Source organism: Rhodamnia argentea, chromosome 3, assembly GCF_020921035.1.
Source record: "Rhodamnia argentea isolate NSW1041297 chromosome 3, ASM2092103v1, whole genome shotgun sequence".
In the NCBI taxonomy this organism is placed as follows: Eukaryota; Viridiplantae; Streptophyta; class Magnoliopsida; order Myrtales; family Myrtaceae; genus Rhodamnia; species Rhodamnia argentea.
In genome coordinates, this window is record NC_063152.1 from 32,915,730 (window position 1) to 32,931,695 (window position 15,966).

Below are 15,966 nucleotides of genomic sequence, written 5' to 3' on the forward strand. Positions count from 1 at the left end.
CGAATGTGAGCTGAATGGGGGGACTTGAGTCTGAAAGGGCTTTCTCTCACTCTCGAGAAAAGCTATTTATCCTGTCTGCAGGATTCAAGAGAAATCACTCAATCTTTCCATCATCGCATTCGATAAGGATCCAAGTAATCTCGCAATTGATACGACCGAGCCGATCTGGAGGTCTTGATTAGGACCATAATGAGGGCTAGGTCAAAGGTTTACAAAGGGGACTCTAGTTGAGTCAAGGCTGCTGAAATGAATTTCTTCGTTATCTGCTCCGGGTTTACAAGTCAAGAACCCTGCAAAAATGAGAGAGAAATAATCTTGCTCGAACCTCTTCGAGTGATGCTTAAAATTATTTAACTCTACGTTAACTCAAGTGCCCTAATCAGAAGAGACTTTGGAGGGTTATAACGTAGGCTAGGATTGGGGACTGAGGAACGAAAAGGCTCGTTTTGGCTCAGAAATTAAATGAGAAGGGGCTTGACGTTGATGATCATCGCCGACTAGTCACCGATCTTGGTCTTCTGGAAATGTCTTCGGAAAGAATACCATCATTGAATGAGGGATGGTAGTTTTCTACTGAAAATTGCACTTTGCAAACTGATTTCTTGGGGAGTCTTCTTCACAACAAGTGTCTGTCAAGGATTTGCAAGAGACACAATGCAAACATGTACATGGAATTTACAACTTAACATGCAAAAATATACATTCAAAATTCAGAAGTACTTTACAAATGAATGTGCATTGGCCTCACTTTTGGTAGGCACTTTGCTTTTCCTATGCTTGAAATTTTCATATGAGATCGGCCTTTGCTTTTCTTACTCCCGACTCTCATTTTTCTTTTTTTTCTTCTTTTTTTCGAGAAGAGATTTCTTTTCCTTTTTCTTTGAGAGCTCTTCAACATCTCTTTATTTTGCTTTTTTTTTTTTTTTTTTTCGAGAGCGGGCCCTTCTCCTTTAAGCTGAGTTTGCCTCTCCTTTTTTTTTTTTTTAATCCCATGATTTTGAACCAGGAATTACAACAAACATAAACATTTACAAAGAAAAATTATGTAAACATAAAAAAATCTAGCATACAAGAAATGAGTCAATTCGGGAATTCTCTGTTGACCCGACCATCTCCAATTCTAATCCTTGGGAAAATGCTATCTTTGTCTTTGGAATAAGCAAATGATCACCAACAGGGGTTTAAGAAATGAATTTGCAGGCTCAAGTGGGCTATGCAAAGAATGAAGTGTATAGGATAGAGAAATGAATGCTCTTCATCATCCTAAGGCACTTGAATTAAAATTCGAGTATAAATGCAAAGAAACACCCGAAGATTAATGTTAGTCCCAGCAAGAAAATTTCTAACCATTTACCTCGTGTTGCTGCTGGAATTAACTCGTCCGGACCCCGATGTGGGGTAGTTCTTGACAGGGGTAAAGAAATGAAACCACCGCTCAAAAGGGGTAATCAATGGATCACCCGTAGTGTTTGGGATAGAGAACTGAATGCCTCTGTCATTTGGGCTATCGTACCTTTTGCGAGAAAACCTTTTACCTTGTGAAATGCGGAACTTAGCCACCGTTCAACTCTCCTGAAAAAATGGGACGTGTTTGGAAAATGATTGCCTTTCATCATCCTGCCCTACCCCATTCCATACATTCGATGTATCTTATGTAGTTCATGTTCCTTATTCAGAGTTGGTAAATTAAACATGAGGAACAGTCATGCGTAAACTATGCAATGTATGAGTGTTTTTGAGCATATAAAATGCAGCAACTTTTTATCTTGGTGGACAGAATTCGCAAACACATAAGAAATTTCTTAGGGGCGTGGATTGGGAGTTGCCCCTGCTCATGCAAATGAGTTGCAAAACTTCATTATCTGGTTCGAGACATGAGATTGTCAAAGGCTCCAGGAATTTCTTATTAATTTTTCGGGGAGAATGGATACTTCCCTATCCGGAAAGGCGGTGACCCCTGTAAAAATCAAAAGGGAAAGCATCAATGTACGTTCTTATGTTTTAAACGAGTTGAAACGATACCGCTTTACCCTTGTACGAATTTCTCTTGAACTTTGAATTGAAAAGATCAACTCATCTGGATCGGATTGTATGTCCGGGATGTTATCTCTCTGGTTTTGTAACCATCTGGGCTGAGCTTCAATTGGCATTGAACTCATATTCTGGACTGGACTCATCTAGGTCGTATACTTCTGAATCCACTAAGTTCTCCTCCTCATGTATCCCCTTGAAACATAAAGTAACAAAATCGGAAGGACAAACAGGGTTTAATTGCGGTGTGATTTTTTTGAAGAATTTATTTTTATTTTTATTTTTATTTTTCAAAACCATGGGACATGAATTCTTGAAGAAGCCCAACCCTCGGTTCTTACCATGATGACAAACTTGTTGGTCGTTGGTTATCGTCATCGGGTTGGTTTGGGATACTTCAACAAGATTCGAAAAATGGTGCAATTTTATTAATATGGAATTATATCTTCTAGGAAAGAAAATCCAAAAGTGCAAGACAGAATAGAAATCCAAATGCGATACAAAACCTAAAGGGAACAGAAAATGTCCCACGTAGGGGATTGCATAAACATAAAGATGTTACTCTGAATCTAAACCCTCAAGTGGATCATCACATATGGCATTAATGAATGATTTGGAAGGTTTAGGCGCCGGGTAAGGTTTTTGGCTGTAGGTCATGTTGACCTGTGGGGCCGGCTCCTTGTCTTTCCTTACCGCAAACCTCTTAGTCATCGTGGCGACATCACCGTACCAACCTTTCTTCATGCCGTTCTCAATTTCTTCAGCCATCGCGATGAGATAGCTGAATGACGTGGCAACAGATCCCAAAATTCGAGTTCTCATAACTGGTGGCGGGGTGGAAACAAACAATTTCATGAGTTCCCTTTCGGGAGGGACCGGTTTTCATTGAGATGCCACGTTCCTCCACCCGGTGGCATACTGCTTGATTGTTTCTCCTTTTTTCATCTCAAGCTGCTCAAGGTCTTCTCTGGTGGTGAGCACATCCAAGTTAAAGCTAAAATGTTTGATGAAAACATTAGCTGCCTTCTCCCAATCATCCATCCGGTAGATCTCGTAGTCCGTATACCATCTCATGGCAGCTTCTTTTAAACTAGCCTGGAAAGTCTGAACCATTAAAGGGCCGTTGGTCACATGCTTATTCATCCTTGCCTGGTATATCCGGACGTGCTGAACCGAGTTGGAAGTTCCATCATACTTCTCAAAGTCGGGCATCTTGAACTTTTACGGCACAATGATCTTTGAAAAGACAGACAGGTCGACTGGGGTATGTTGTGAGTCCCCTCGACCTCTCGGATCCTCTGTTCCATTTGGGCCAATAGCTTGGCCGTATCACCATTCAATCCGGGGGCCACGGGGCTGGCTTGAGGGATTGGGACTACGGGCGGCGTGCTCGAGCTCACGCCTGTGATGATCACATCTTCTAGCGGCATTATCGGATAGGGAGTAGCTTCCATGGCTTTACCGAAGTTGTCCGTAGGAGGAACTAGAGCAGGAAGCGGCGGGCTGGCGACGGATGATTGAAGTTTGGCGGTGAAGGTGGCCATCATTTCTTCCATCTTTCGGGACATCATCCTTTCAAAGCGCTCGGTCAAGGAACCAAGTTTCTCGTCTAGGGCAGCACTAACGGCGGCGTTAATGTCGGCCATCCTCTTCGCGACCGATCGAGTAATATGTGGAGGATCCATGATAAATTACCTCTCATACGAAGAAAATGCCAATCACAAAGACATGCGCATGAATTGTGAGTTTAAATCTTATTCTATCTATCCAAAAGGCTTTTACAAAGTGAAATGATGAACGAAATGACATGTCGCAGCCTCGCGCGCAATCAACATGACTAGTCGCAACCTCGCGTACAATAGTCATGACTAGTCGGGTCCAATCACTTCGGCTTGGTTCGGTCGACAAGGGCAATTCTCATGCATCGTAGCCTCACGTGTATGAGAACGACCCTTGAGCCATTTTTTGGAAAAATTTTCGGGATCCGGATGGGATAACATTTAGCGAAACCTTACCGCCAAGGTTAAAGAACCATCTAAATACCATCTTAAAACTATTAGTGTGACCCAGGTCCGGTCACGGGTTGTGTGCGATGTAGTGCAAATACGATAAATCATGCACAACAATTAAAGGCAAACACCGCTTCAATGATTCAAAAGTTAAATCACAATTCCAATTCACCAAGCACGCAAAACAAAGGGTTAGCCGATCACTCCTCCCCTTATAACTCCCAATCTGCAAAAACATTTAACACCTAAAAATGAGAATTCAACCAAAGTTTACCAAATCAAGTGATTTCTTTTTCATGAAATTATCTGGCCTAAGTCCTCTTTGGGTCCCCAGCTGAGTCGCCAAGCTGTCGCGACCTAAAAAAAATAGACAAGTTAAGTTTCGGGCTAATGGATTATCGGGTTAATTAATTAACTAACCTAACTCGGACTCTCCCAAGTCCATACCAAATCGCAACTTAAGGTTCGAATCATTAACATGCAATGTGATTTGAATTTGGAGTCGCCACTAATCATTTTCGGTAGGTCGATTAGAAACCTAAATAAAATAGCGGGAGAAAACTATCTTATTTCTACGAACCGGAGATTTTGAATTCGGGGATTTGGTTACACTAGATTACTCTAACGCCCTTTCGGTACCATTTTCATGAAAAATATTTGATTTGGCAATTTGATGGATTTTACTTGAAATTCAAAGATGCAATTTTTTTGGTTTTTTCTTCTTTTTTATGGGGATGTAAAACATTGAACTTTGTACGATATACACCATGGGTGATTTAGAAAGAAAGAAAACGCAGCCGATCACGAGTATTTATAAAAATAAATTAACATGTAATAATGCTAAAATTTGAAACACGTAGCGTGTCTAAAATAAACAAACAAATGTTCAAACCAAACGATTACATTTTTGTAGATCGAGATGGAAAGGATTACCTTCTATTACACAAAATCTTACTCACATACACGTTATAGTTCCCTTCAAGATCTCGGAGTTGGAAGAACGCGGCTGTCGTCGAAAATGGCAAGCAATGGCGTTGTTGGGTGGCGAGAGGCGAAATATGTGTCGGGACTCGTCGAAGATGATGCTCGACTAAAACTCTTTTCTTCACTCTCGAATTTTCTCTTCTGATTTTTCTCAAGAACTCTCTTTTTCCTCTCTAAAAATTCTTCTCAAAAACTCTCTCAAAACTCTCTCAATTCTCTTCCACTCCCCCTCTCTAAAACTCTTCTCAAGAGCTCTCTACCTTCTCTATCACCAAAATTCTCCTCTCTCCATTCTCAAGAACTCTCTTTTTCCTCTCTAAAAATTCCTCTCAAAAACTCTCTCAAAACTCTCTCAATTCTCTTCCACTCTTCCTAAAAAACTCTCTCAATTCTCTTCTACTCTCTCTCTCAATTCTCTTCCACTTCCCCCTCTAACTCTCTCTCTAAAATTCCTCTCAAGAGCTCTCTAAAATCTCTATCACAAAAATTCTCCTCCTCTATTCTCAAGAACTCTCCCTCTTTTATAGCCAAATTTCTCCATCCTCTTTTTACCATCTTCCCTTCTCCATCTTCTCTTCTTCATCTTCTTTTCACCACCTTCCCTTCATCATCTTCCCTTCTTCACTTGCCCTTCATCATCTTCCCTTCTTCATCTTCTCTTCATCACCTTCCCTTCATCATCTTCCCTTCTTCATCTTCCCTTCTCTTGGTATTTGCAATGCAGTCCCTGAAGTTTCAAGTATTTGCAATACGGTCCCCGAAGTTTTAAGTATTTGCAATACAGTCCCTGAAGTTTCAAATCTTCTCGGTGTATTTTTCCATCCCGTGCCTAGTCTAGACGCATGCCAAATTAAGTGTTCTGCTTGCCCGATTATATGCCAATGCAATGTACGCTAAAAATAAATATGTGATATGATTTTTTATAATTTTTATGCAAAAAATAGATTAATCAAAATTTAGGCGTCAACATTAATAATTCATCTCTGCCATGACTATTCAAGCTATCAAAAGTGCCGTCCCTCTCGCATCTCTCGGAATCCCTAGAGATCTTCTTCATTCCCCAAATGCAGCATCGTGGAGGCTCTGACGAAATGGAACTTCACCTTCACCAAGCACCTGCAACGAATATGAAGCTGACATTACCTGCTCTTTTCCCTTTTTATCTACGACAACACATTCCCGACCCTAATTTCAGCTCACTAGCATTTCGGTAACAAAAGAAAAGAGAGATATCCAAAAGGCCATATCCAGAAACAACTCTATGGGCTTACCCAAACCATATTCTATATTCGCCGACACGAGAAAATCATCCCAAGAGAAAAAAAAAATGGAGCAATGGAGAAGTTTACAGGTATATTTTCTTTCCACTGGTAGAAGAATGTGATTGGTATCCACTACTTGACTATTATCGGTGGAGCTTATGATTGAGAATGACTTGAGAATTCACTTCTGAGGCGTGAACAATCTGTGTGGATATATAGGCCTGCAAGTTGGGAAGAAGAGAGGAAAGGAATAACTACTTAGCAAATTCTATATTCACCGACGCAAGAGAAAAATCACCCCAAGAAGAAAAGAATGGAGTTATGGAGACGTTTACAGGTATATATTCTCTCCACAGGGAGAAGAATGTAATTAAAGTTATCAAAGGATTATGACAGCAATCTAAGAAGGTATAAATGCTTTCTTGTGTGAAGAACGAATCATGAGTTTGCTTTGACAGCAATCACGAATATGTTGCTTTGTTGTTAAAGGCAATTTATGATTGCTAGGAAGAATAACTTGAGAAGTCTAGCTACCAAGTCTTTGTCTTTTGTCGCCCTAATCATTAACTGGAGTTGCATCTTAATTTGCTTGCTAATGAATTCAGTTTAATTCTTCAACAAAATTTGTCCAACTTGGTGTAAAATTCAAGGATGGGCTGCTCTCATTCATCAGCCTACACAGGGTCGTTCTATCACATTCCTAACTCAGTTTGCACTCGCCGGACATTTTTTTAGGGATTCTATGATGCAAAGTGACAGTCATGAATGAACTCATTAGGAAGTCGGATGATGCGGGGCGTAAAATATTCCATTTGGTACATTTTCTATATAGACCTGCTCTAACTTATGTAGTACATTGTCTATATACGTCTCAAGCATTCGCTGGTGGTCCATTGTGCGTGCAAATCCAACCATAGTGAGGTTTCGGAACGGATCATGTAAATCCCATCAAAAGTGAGGAAGCGAAATCTTTGCACTCGTGAACTTCTTGGTAGTACCGTCGTCAAGATACAAATTCGAGTTAGACTGCACGGTAAGATGGAAGCAAAACGTGTAGAAGGGCCAACCTGAAAAGAAACAACAAAAAGCAACAGTAGTTCAGGAAATATTGGAATAAACTCATATTGGGTGTGATTCCAACAAATAATCTACTTAGGAATGTTAGGTTCTTCTCTCTCTTCTTTCTAAAGAAAGATATATTTCCTTTTGCAGGGAGAGGTCATTAGTATCTTACCTTCCTTCTCAAGGACACGACATAAAATGTCCCCTAGTTAACTTAGCCGGCCAAATGGAATGGTATGTGTAGTCCTTACAAAGGCATGTGTCGAAAGAATGAATGAGGAAAAAGAAGGCGAAACATCATGTCCTTACAAAATTATAGGAAAAATTATTTAAAAAGTCCTAAATCTATTGCAATTGTGCTAATTTAGTCTTAAACTTTTTTCTTTTCCAATTCGGTCTTAAACCATTGTATTTGTGTCAAAATCCCAAATTGGGGAAAACTTCAATTGAGTGCCCAATTGATCAAATTGGATCAAATCACCCCCGCCAATCGATTCAGAGCATGTGAAAACCCTAGGGGGCAGTCCAATTTTACCACAAAAGTCCCTTGATTAAAATTAATTTCAAAAAATTGGGAATTATAGGGACTAAATTGCAAAGATTTTGGGAATTTTTACCCAATTCGTGCAATTTACGCAATTGAGGGTGCAATTGATTAAATTGAAGTTGCATAGGGCTGAAATTGAATGTCTTGACTCAAGATGTGCAAAAAATGCAAATAAAAAGACTCAAATTGTATTTTTTAGGTGAATTCAACCCTCGGTGTTATGAAGAAACACCTAAAATTGAATTCAACTTTTAATTTTTCTTGGGTCAATATGAATAGGGAATTAAAAGAAAAATAGGGAACATTCGGGGTTGCCCACAGCCAACACACCATATGTGGCGGTCGCGAACCTCTGTTGGGAAAATTCCCTATGTCTTTTTGAAGATGACAAAAACAATCAAAAGTTACTAACATATTTATTAGTTGAGTATTACCAAGTTATATATGTTAAAATATGTTTCGAGTTTGAGCCCAAACTGAAAATCTAATTTTGGACCACATTTTCTAATAGAATTCATGTCCCTAAGTTCAATTTTGAAGTTAGATTTGACAAATTATGAATTTTTCAAGGTCAATTGGAGAAAATTAGATCGACCGGGTTTGCCAAGTCGGATCTGAGTATTTGTGTCAATTCGGTCTTTCTAGCCAATTTTGGATGGAAATTGTTGATGTGACGCTTGAAGGATTGAATTGGTACGAATGCAAATGATTTAGGACTAAAGCGGCAACAAAAAAAGTTTAAGATTGAATAAGAATAATAGCAATAGATTTAAAAGATTTTTGGTAATTTCACCGAGAATTGCATAACGTTGTTTGGTCCCATGAGGACAAGCCCCTAGAGACAATTACAAATGTAGGATACCCGTCGAAGTTATACGTAAATCTTTTTCATCAAAGAAGCATATGATAAATCTTTTGCACTTGTTAATTTTGAACTCAAGTAGATATTCCTAATCATATATCTACAACTTCAACATTCGAATTCAATTACCGAAATAATTCATATGTTTGAAGTTTCATTTTTTGCATGTTAATTTTTCTTCAGACATTCTGTACAAATGCATGAGTGCTATCACTTATTAGTCCAGCGTCAATATATTGAAGCTCCGCTTTCTTCTATCGTAGGTAGAGCTGGTAAAATGGGTCTACGAAGTACTCACCCATTTTTCACAAATTTTTGTTAGGCTAGGTTTACAATGCCATGTACTCCGAGCAGAGTCAAGTTCGATCGAGCTGCGAAAATCTAGTATGTTGGGTTTTATATACTTAAATTCCAGTCAAGCTGGAGTATATCAAGTTTTATATAGGGTAGAGTTTGATTTGGGAAAAAGAATTGAATCGAGATTGAACCGAGTTTCGAGCTTCGAATTCATGAGTCGAGTCGAGCTCAAGCCTACCACTGTCTATCTCAACTCAACCTGATTTCACCGCAAAATTTGGCCAGTTGAAAGATGATTCTCGTGAGCAATTTTTGAATTGATGATAATTAAGCATGATATTAAATGGAGTTATTTTTAAGCATGTTCGCCATCGACCAAGTCCTCCTGTTTGTTAAAATTTTATTTGTTTTTTGGGTTAATATCACAAAAAACTACGCTATTATTCATGTGACAAATTTATCCCAAACTTTTTTTTACCACAATAAACTCCAAATTGGTACACTTGTGGCAAATTTACTATAAACTATTTTTTACTACCAAAAACTCCAAACTAGTATTCTTGCCATAAGTTTACCAAAAACTAATTCGTTTACCATAAAAATCCTCAAAGCGGCCCACATGTGACGGAGAGAGGGTAAATATCTCAGCTGGAACAACTGTCAATTATCACATGTTGTTCAACTCAACAGTTGGACGGTGAAATTTCACGGAAACTAATAGAGAGTAAATTTATCATAGGTGTATCAGTTTGGGGTTTTTGGTGGTAAAAAAAAAAAGTTTGGAATAAATTTATTACGGGTGTACTAGTTTGGGATTTTGTTGTGGTAAAAAAAATAGTTTTCGGTAAATTCGCCATAGGGATACCGGTTTGTGATTTTTCATGATATTAACGCTCCTCCTCCTCCTCCTTCTTCCTTTTTCTTTTGTTTTTTTGCACACAATACAATTTACCTGCCCCTCAAAATGTTAAAGCCTCACGGTTTGCGTATTTTCTCATAAAACTTAGTCTAGTCTAGCAATCAGCAATGGTTTGTGAAGATGCTAATAACCAATTCATTCGATGGAGGGGAAAATTACCAAAAAAGTCATAAGTATTTGTGATTGTGTCAAATTAGTGCTAAACCTTTTTTTCTTACCAATTTAGTCCTAAACTTTTTGCATTTATGCCGGTTTAGTCAATTCAGCCAATTTTGGCCCAAAATTATTGACATAGGCACCGACCGTTTTACGTGATACGGCCGACACCGACATGGACATTTTCAAATTAAACTTTCATAATTTTTTGAACTTTTTATAACTTGTTTCTTTTTTTCTCTCTTGTTTTTCCTGCACTTAGGGCCGCGGCGAGCTCTCGCCGGCAAGGGACACTGCGCCCTTGCTTGGCTAGCTTAGGCGAGGGGCCACAAGCCCTTGCCCGATAGGGCGAGGGTCGTGATGCCCTTGCCTAATGCTAGTGATGGCGTTTCGGCTCTTGTCAGCCATAAGTGCAGGCAAAAAAAGGTAGAAAAAAAGAAAGAAATTCTAAAATGTTTTTAAAATATGTCCACATCAGCGCCGGTCTTGCCACGCGGCAAATGTCTACATCAGCCATTTTCGGTCAAAATTGATCGGATGGATTGAATTAGCACAAATGCAAAATATTTGGAAATGAATTGACACAATTGCAATAGGTTTAAAACTTTTTTGATAATCCTCCCTCGGTTGGACCAACCATAGCGAGAACTCAATCTCGTCTACGCAGTACACGTCACGCTACAAGTGCATATCAACGAGATTTCACCTTGTAGTACTCCATTAGCTCGAAATGGCCTATCTCGACAGAGGGGCGAATGTGCATCGATCTCTTTCAATAATTCGCGAGTTTAGATTGCTTTATTAATTTTTTCCTTAACAAAACCGTCGTAATAATCGAAACGTATCTCAAACAAAAGTTCATGAATTGAGTACTTGAAGGCGTTAAATTTCTGTGGGTAAAACAATCTGAAGAGAAAAAAAAATACGAATCAATTGAATCGTTCGATCTTAAACTCTACCCACAGTTAGGAAAATACACATAGAAACGAAAAGGGGGAAGTTGCTGTACAATCATAAATCTAATGCATTAACTTTGGTTCGAAGATAACACAAATCTCGGGCAGAAACTAGTGAATCCACATACGTACCATGGCTACCAAAGCATCCAACATCGGAGCCTGCGGATCCCTTGAGCCCGCACCTCCCACCACTTTTCTCAGAGACTCGATGATCCGGGTTGATCCCACTTCAGGACAACACTGTCAGTTATATCCGCTGGATATTGCCATGACATCGGAACCGACACGGTCCAGTTACGACATTTGAACTCCGAGAAGTACCGAAAAGCGTAGAAGTTCCCTGTACTGCTGAACAGCATGTTGTTTCGTTGATCACTGAGGCAGTTGACCTGTTCGATCCCGGGCTCCGACGATAGAACTTCCCTGCAACTCGCGAACGTGAAGCTCTAATACTCTTGCGCCACGAAAGGCGAGCTTGAAATGTCAAGTTTGGAAGCCGCTTCGCTAGGCAGTTGCTCGGGTCCTTGAGCACGACATATAGTTGCTCATAGTTAATGAGGTCGACTACGAAGTATTGCGAGTCGGGCAATTGGAGAATCGCTTGGCTTCGGTTGTTGCACGAGAGATCGAAACCCGGATAGCCACATCACTCGGGTTGGACGTCTCTCAGCCGAAAAGGGGCGCGAATCTCGGGTCCACCACGTTGACAAGATGTCGCCGGACAAATATCGTTAGGGTTATCAGCGGATGCGTGGAGAGAGAACACAAGGAAGAAAGAGAAGAAGATGGTGGGGGAAGTCATGAGAGGCACATGACGGAGAGCAGCTAGGATCGTACGTAGGAATGTAAGGTTCTTTTCTCTCTCCTCTTTCTAAAGTAAGATTTATTTCCTTTTGAAAGGGAGATTACGAATTTTCTTATGTACCTAACTCACGGAAACAAACAACCATAAAATGTGCTTTAGTTAATTCAGCCGGCACCAAATGGATGGGGGAAATGTCGGTCCTTAGCAAGGTAATAGCAATTTGCGTTTTGTTGTTTGTTTCCATGAGGACAAAAGCATAAGACAATTTACTTGGGATTCCAATCCATTTGCTCCTCCTATGTTCTTCTTGAACAAATATTTGTGCTCACCTGATCGACGATGATCAGGTCAATCCCAGTAATCCATCGCCTGGATCTCACGTTGGTTTATAAAACTAAGGGTTTGTGACTAAACCAAGTTCGCAAGGCATTGACCATGATCCAAGCATGTATTAGTAAATTGTGACACCCCAACTCCCTATTCTCAAGGCAATGTCCGCCTAATTTGCAAAAGGAAGCTATTAGCCCGATAGTCCGATGCTACTGTCAATTATTTCTAATCACACAATGTCCCAATTAATGAGTACTTTATGTAAAACATGATGTGATGGTATGTGAATATACGGTTGAGATTTTACCGTCCTTGATAGCACTGTTAGGGAAACATCCTTTACAAAATTACGTAGTTTCCACAATTGGATACTTTCATGAAAAAAAAATATATATAAATTTTCGTTCATTCTAAGTTTTAAACCAAGTAAACCCTCCCAAATCTTGTATCTACAACTTCAACAAACAAATTCAATTTTTTGCAATAATTCAAGTCTTAAAATTTTCATTTTTCATATGTATAATCTTTTATCGGACCTTACGTGCGTATGCGTACGTTCGGTTCATCCGATTAGTCCATCGGTCCCCAAACCATCCACCTAGTAGGCTACTTCTCCTTCATTCCATTGTCCAATTTTCTGCTATTTGCGTATGATATAATTTACAGCCTCACGGTCTACGCATTTTGTCATGCAACTTAGTCTAGTCTAGCAACTAGCAATGGCTCGTGAAAAAAATGCTGATAATCGACTTTCCGATGGACCAACCATAGCAAGAGGGGTGAATGTGCATCCGTCCCTTTCTGTAATTTGTGACTCGCGCTTTATTATATCATTTACAAAAATGAATGAGACAATGAACTTCCAAAGAGAAAACATACAAAGTTTTGCATTACCACGTTCCTACACACGGCAATTTAGTTTCCATTGCTTGCAGACATAGAATCTCAAGATCTACATAATCCAAGGTGATTATTATTCTTGTCGAATTGCAAATTTACAGTAGTAAAGCTAAGTTTAACAAATAGACTCAAGATATCAAAGGACTAAACATGAATCAATTAAATTGTTGAACCACACTCGTGTAGGTGCAACCACAAACTCTACCCCCAGTTACGACAATACACACAGGGAAGGAAAAGCAAAAAAACAAAGGGAGGAAAGTTTCTGTACAATCGTAAATTTCAATTCTATTAACTCGTATTTCTTTTCTTCTTATGCTCCACTTTGATGAGATGCTCTTGTTCATGTTCATATACTGGCACTGCCTGAGGAGATGAACTTCCAAAAGAGAAAACCGCCAGAAGCTGCGCATTGCCATGCTCTTCTACATGGCAATCTACTTTCAGTTGCTTGCGGTCATAGGATCGGGAGACCCACATAAACCCAAAAAGAGATCATTATTATCATATTGAACTAGCACAAAAATTACACTAAAAGAGCTGAGTTTGATTAGAATGTACGGTAAATGAGATGACTCTATATATTAATCTCAAGTCAGGGGTCAAATGAGGTTCGATATATCTATGTCATTGGAGTGTAACTATAGGAACAAGAAATTCACATACCCCTTGTGACCGCGGCACAACGGACAAGAAGCATTTCGTCTGAGCCACCGGTCGATGCACTGGGCGTGGAAGTAGTGTCCACATGCAGGGATGGTCCGGAGTGTCTCCTTGGGCTGGTACTCTGACAGGCAAATCGCGCAGGTATTATCATTGGGCCTAGGTAATTGCCAGCGACGCCATTGGGGGCGCTTCGAGTCTCTCTCGAGGGGCTTGAAGGAAATGAGATATCAACAATGTTGTTCTTACCGTCCTCGATGTTAGGAGGGTGGCCCTGACGACCACGATGACTAGAGAGTGGAGAGCGCGAGCTTAAGTAGCACGCGATACAGGACATGCAAGCGACGAAGGGCAATATGACGCCGGAGAGTATCCAAAACTTGGCATGCTATAAAAACCCTACATGATTGATTGATTGACCATGTTGAATAATGAGACAGTTCGAGAGTGATCTTTAAATTAAGAGATAAATTATATGTGGGGGAAAGCTAGGTATAACCGTATAATCAACTGGTCATAAATCGATTTGATTGCTTATAATCAATGAAATCGATTTTTTTTTTTTCAGAAGTGTTCTTAAATTCCTGTTTATTATATACGTTAATAACATAAATCTCGGGCGGAAGCAGCGAATCTAGGCACGCACCATGTCTACCGAAGCATCCAACATCGGAGCCTGCGGCTATCTTGAGCCCGCACCTCCCGCCACTTTTCTCGCACCCTCCACAATCCCATAGATCCCACCTCAGGACAACCCTCTCGGTAATATTCGTTGGATATTGCGACGACACCGGAACTGACACGGTCCAATTCTGACATTTGAACACCGAGAAGTACCAAGAAGCATAGAAATTGCCGGTACTACTGTACAGCACGTTGTTTCGTTGATCGCTGAGGCAGTCCACCCGTTCGATCCCAGGCTCCAACGATAGATCTTCGATGCAACTTGCAAACGTGTAGCTCCCGTACTCTTCCGCTAGGAAGGGCGAGCTCGAAAGCGTCAAGTTCTGAAGCCGCTTCGCCAGGCAGCTGCTCGGTTCCTTGAGCACCACGTACTGCTGCTCGTAGTTAATGAGGTCAACGACGAAGTACTGCAAGTTGGGCAACTGGAGAATCGCTTGGCCTCGGATGTTGCACGAGAGGTCGAAGCCAGGATAGCCGCATCGCTCGGGATGGAAGTCTCTTACTCGGAAAGGGAAGCGAATCTCAGGACCGTGAGGGTGACAAACTCTTACCGGACATATATCGCTGGGTTTATCGGCAGAGACATGTAGAGAGAGGCCGAGGAAGAAAGAGAAGAAGATGGCGGAGGAAGCCATGAGAGGCACATAACGGAGAGTAGCTAGGGTTGTACTTTGGAAGTTAAGGTTCTTCTTCCTCTTTTTTCTAAAGAAAGATTTCTTTCCTTTTGAAGGAGATATCATTAATATCTTACGTACCTACTCAAGGACAAGACCACAGGATGTGCCTTAGTTTATTTAGCCGGCCCAAAACGGGTGGAGTTATGTAGGTCATTAGAAAGACATAACGTTGAAACAATCAAAGGGAAAAGGCGAAACGTAACGTCCTTACTAAGGTAATAGACAATTGCATAATGCTGTTTGGTTCCATGAGGACAAGGCCCATGGAGACAATTTAGTACTGCATCTGTCTGTGAAATGTATCGTTTCATGTAGTCGATGCGGCTTACGAAGTCTTCCCAGTCGGGCTAATCGGAAGATCGCCAGGCTTCCATTGTTGCATGAGAGTTCAACTCCAGGACAGCCACGACGTTTACCTTGGACGTCCCTGAACCAAGAAGGGGAGCTGATCGGAGGTCCCGGAAGTCGACAATGCTTCCATTGTGCTTGCGTATGAATTAAGATTCTTGCCTTCGATATTGTTTTTCTTCTTTCAAGTATTCATTATTGGGATATGTTTCATACACCCCATTGATAGGAAAGCACGGAGTTCCTACTGCCCGGTGAGCGGATGAGGTTTGGGGAGCCGTCTCAACGGATTCTCAAGAGGGCAACGCTATTTGGATATTAGATGCCTTTTATAATTTGAGTCAATATTTTTTCATTGGTAGTTTAGATTTGGGCTCATAAATAACTACTTCTATTTATACTTTTTCGCTTGTAATTGAGTAATGTAACAAGAGGTGCAATGTGCTGCTAATTATAGTGAAATCTAGATAT

At 40.4% G+C, this 15,966-nt stretch overlaps 1 protein-coding gene across 1 annotated transcript; it reads right to left on the minus strand.

Annotated features, from left to right (window-relative positions):
* Positions 1–7,234: 7,234 nt before the first annotated feature.
* On the minus strand, positions 7,235–15,342 carry LOC125314183 (putative RING-H2 finger protein ATL21A). The gene is made up of 5 exons (XM_048275682.1): positions 14,386–15,342; positions 13,790–13,998; positions 11,410–11,511; positions 11,218–11,315; positions 7,235–7,353 (listed from the first exon to the last, which is right to left on the minus strand). The coding sequence occupies exons 1-5, from the start codon at positions 15,208–15,210 to the stop codon at positions 7,235–7,237; spliced, it is 1,353 nt and encodes a 450-aa protein (XP_048131639.1). The 5' UTR covers positions 15,211–15,342.
* Between the last annotated feature and the right edge of the window lie 624 nt (positions 15,343–15,966).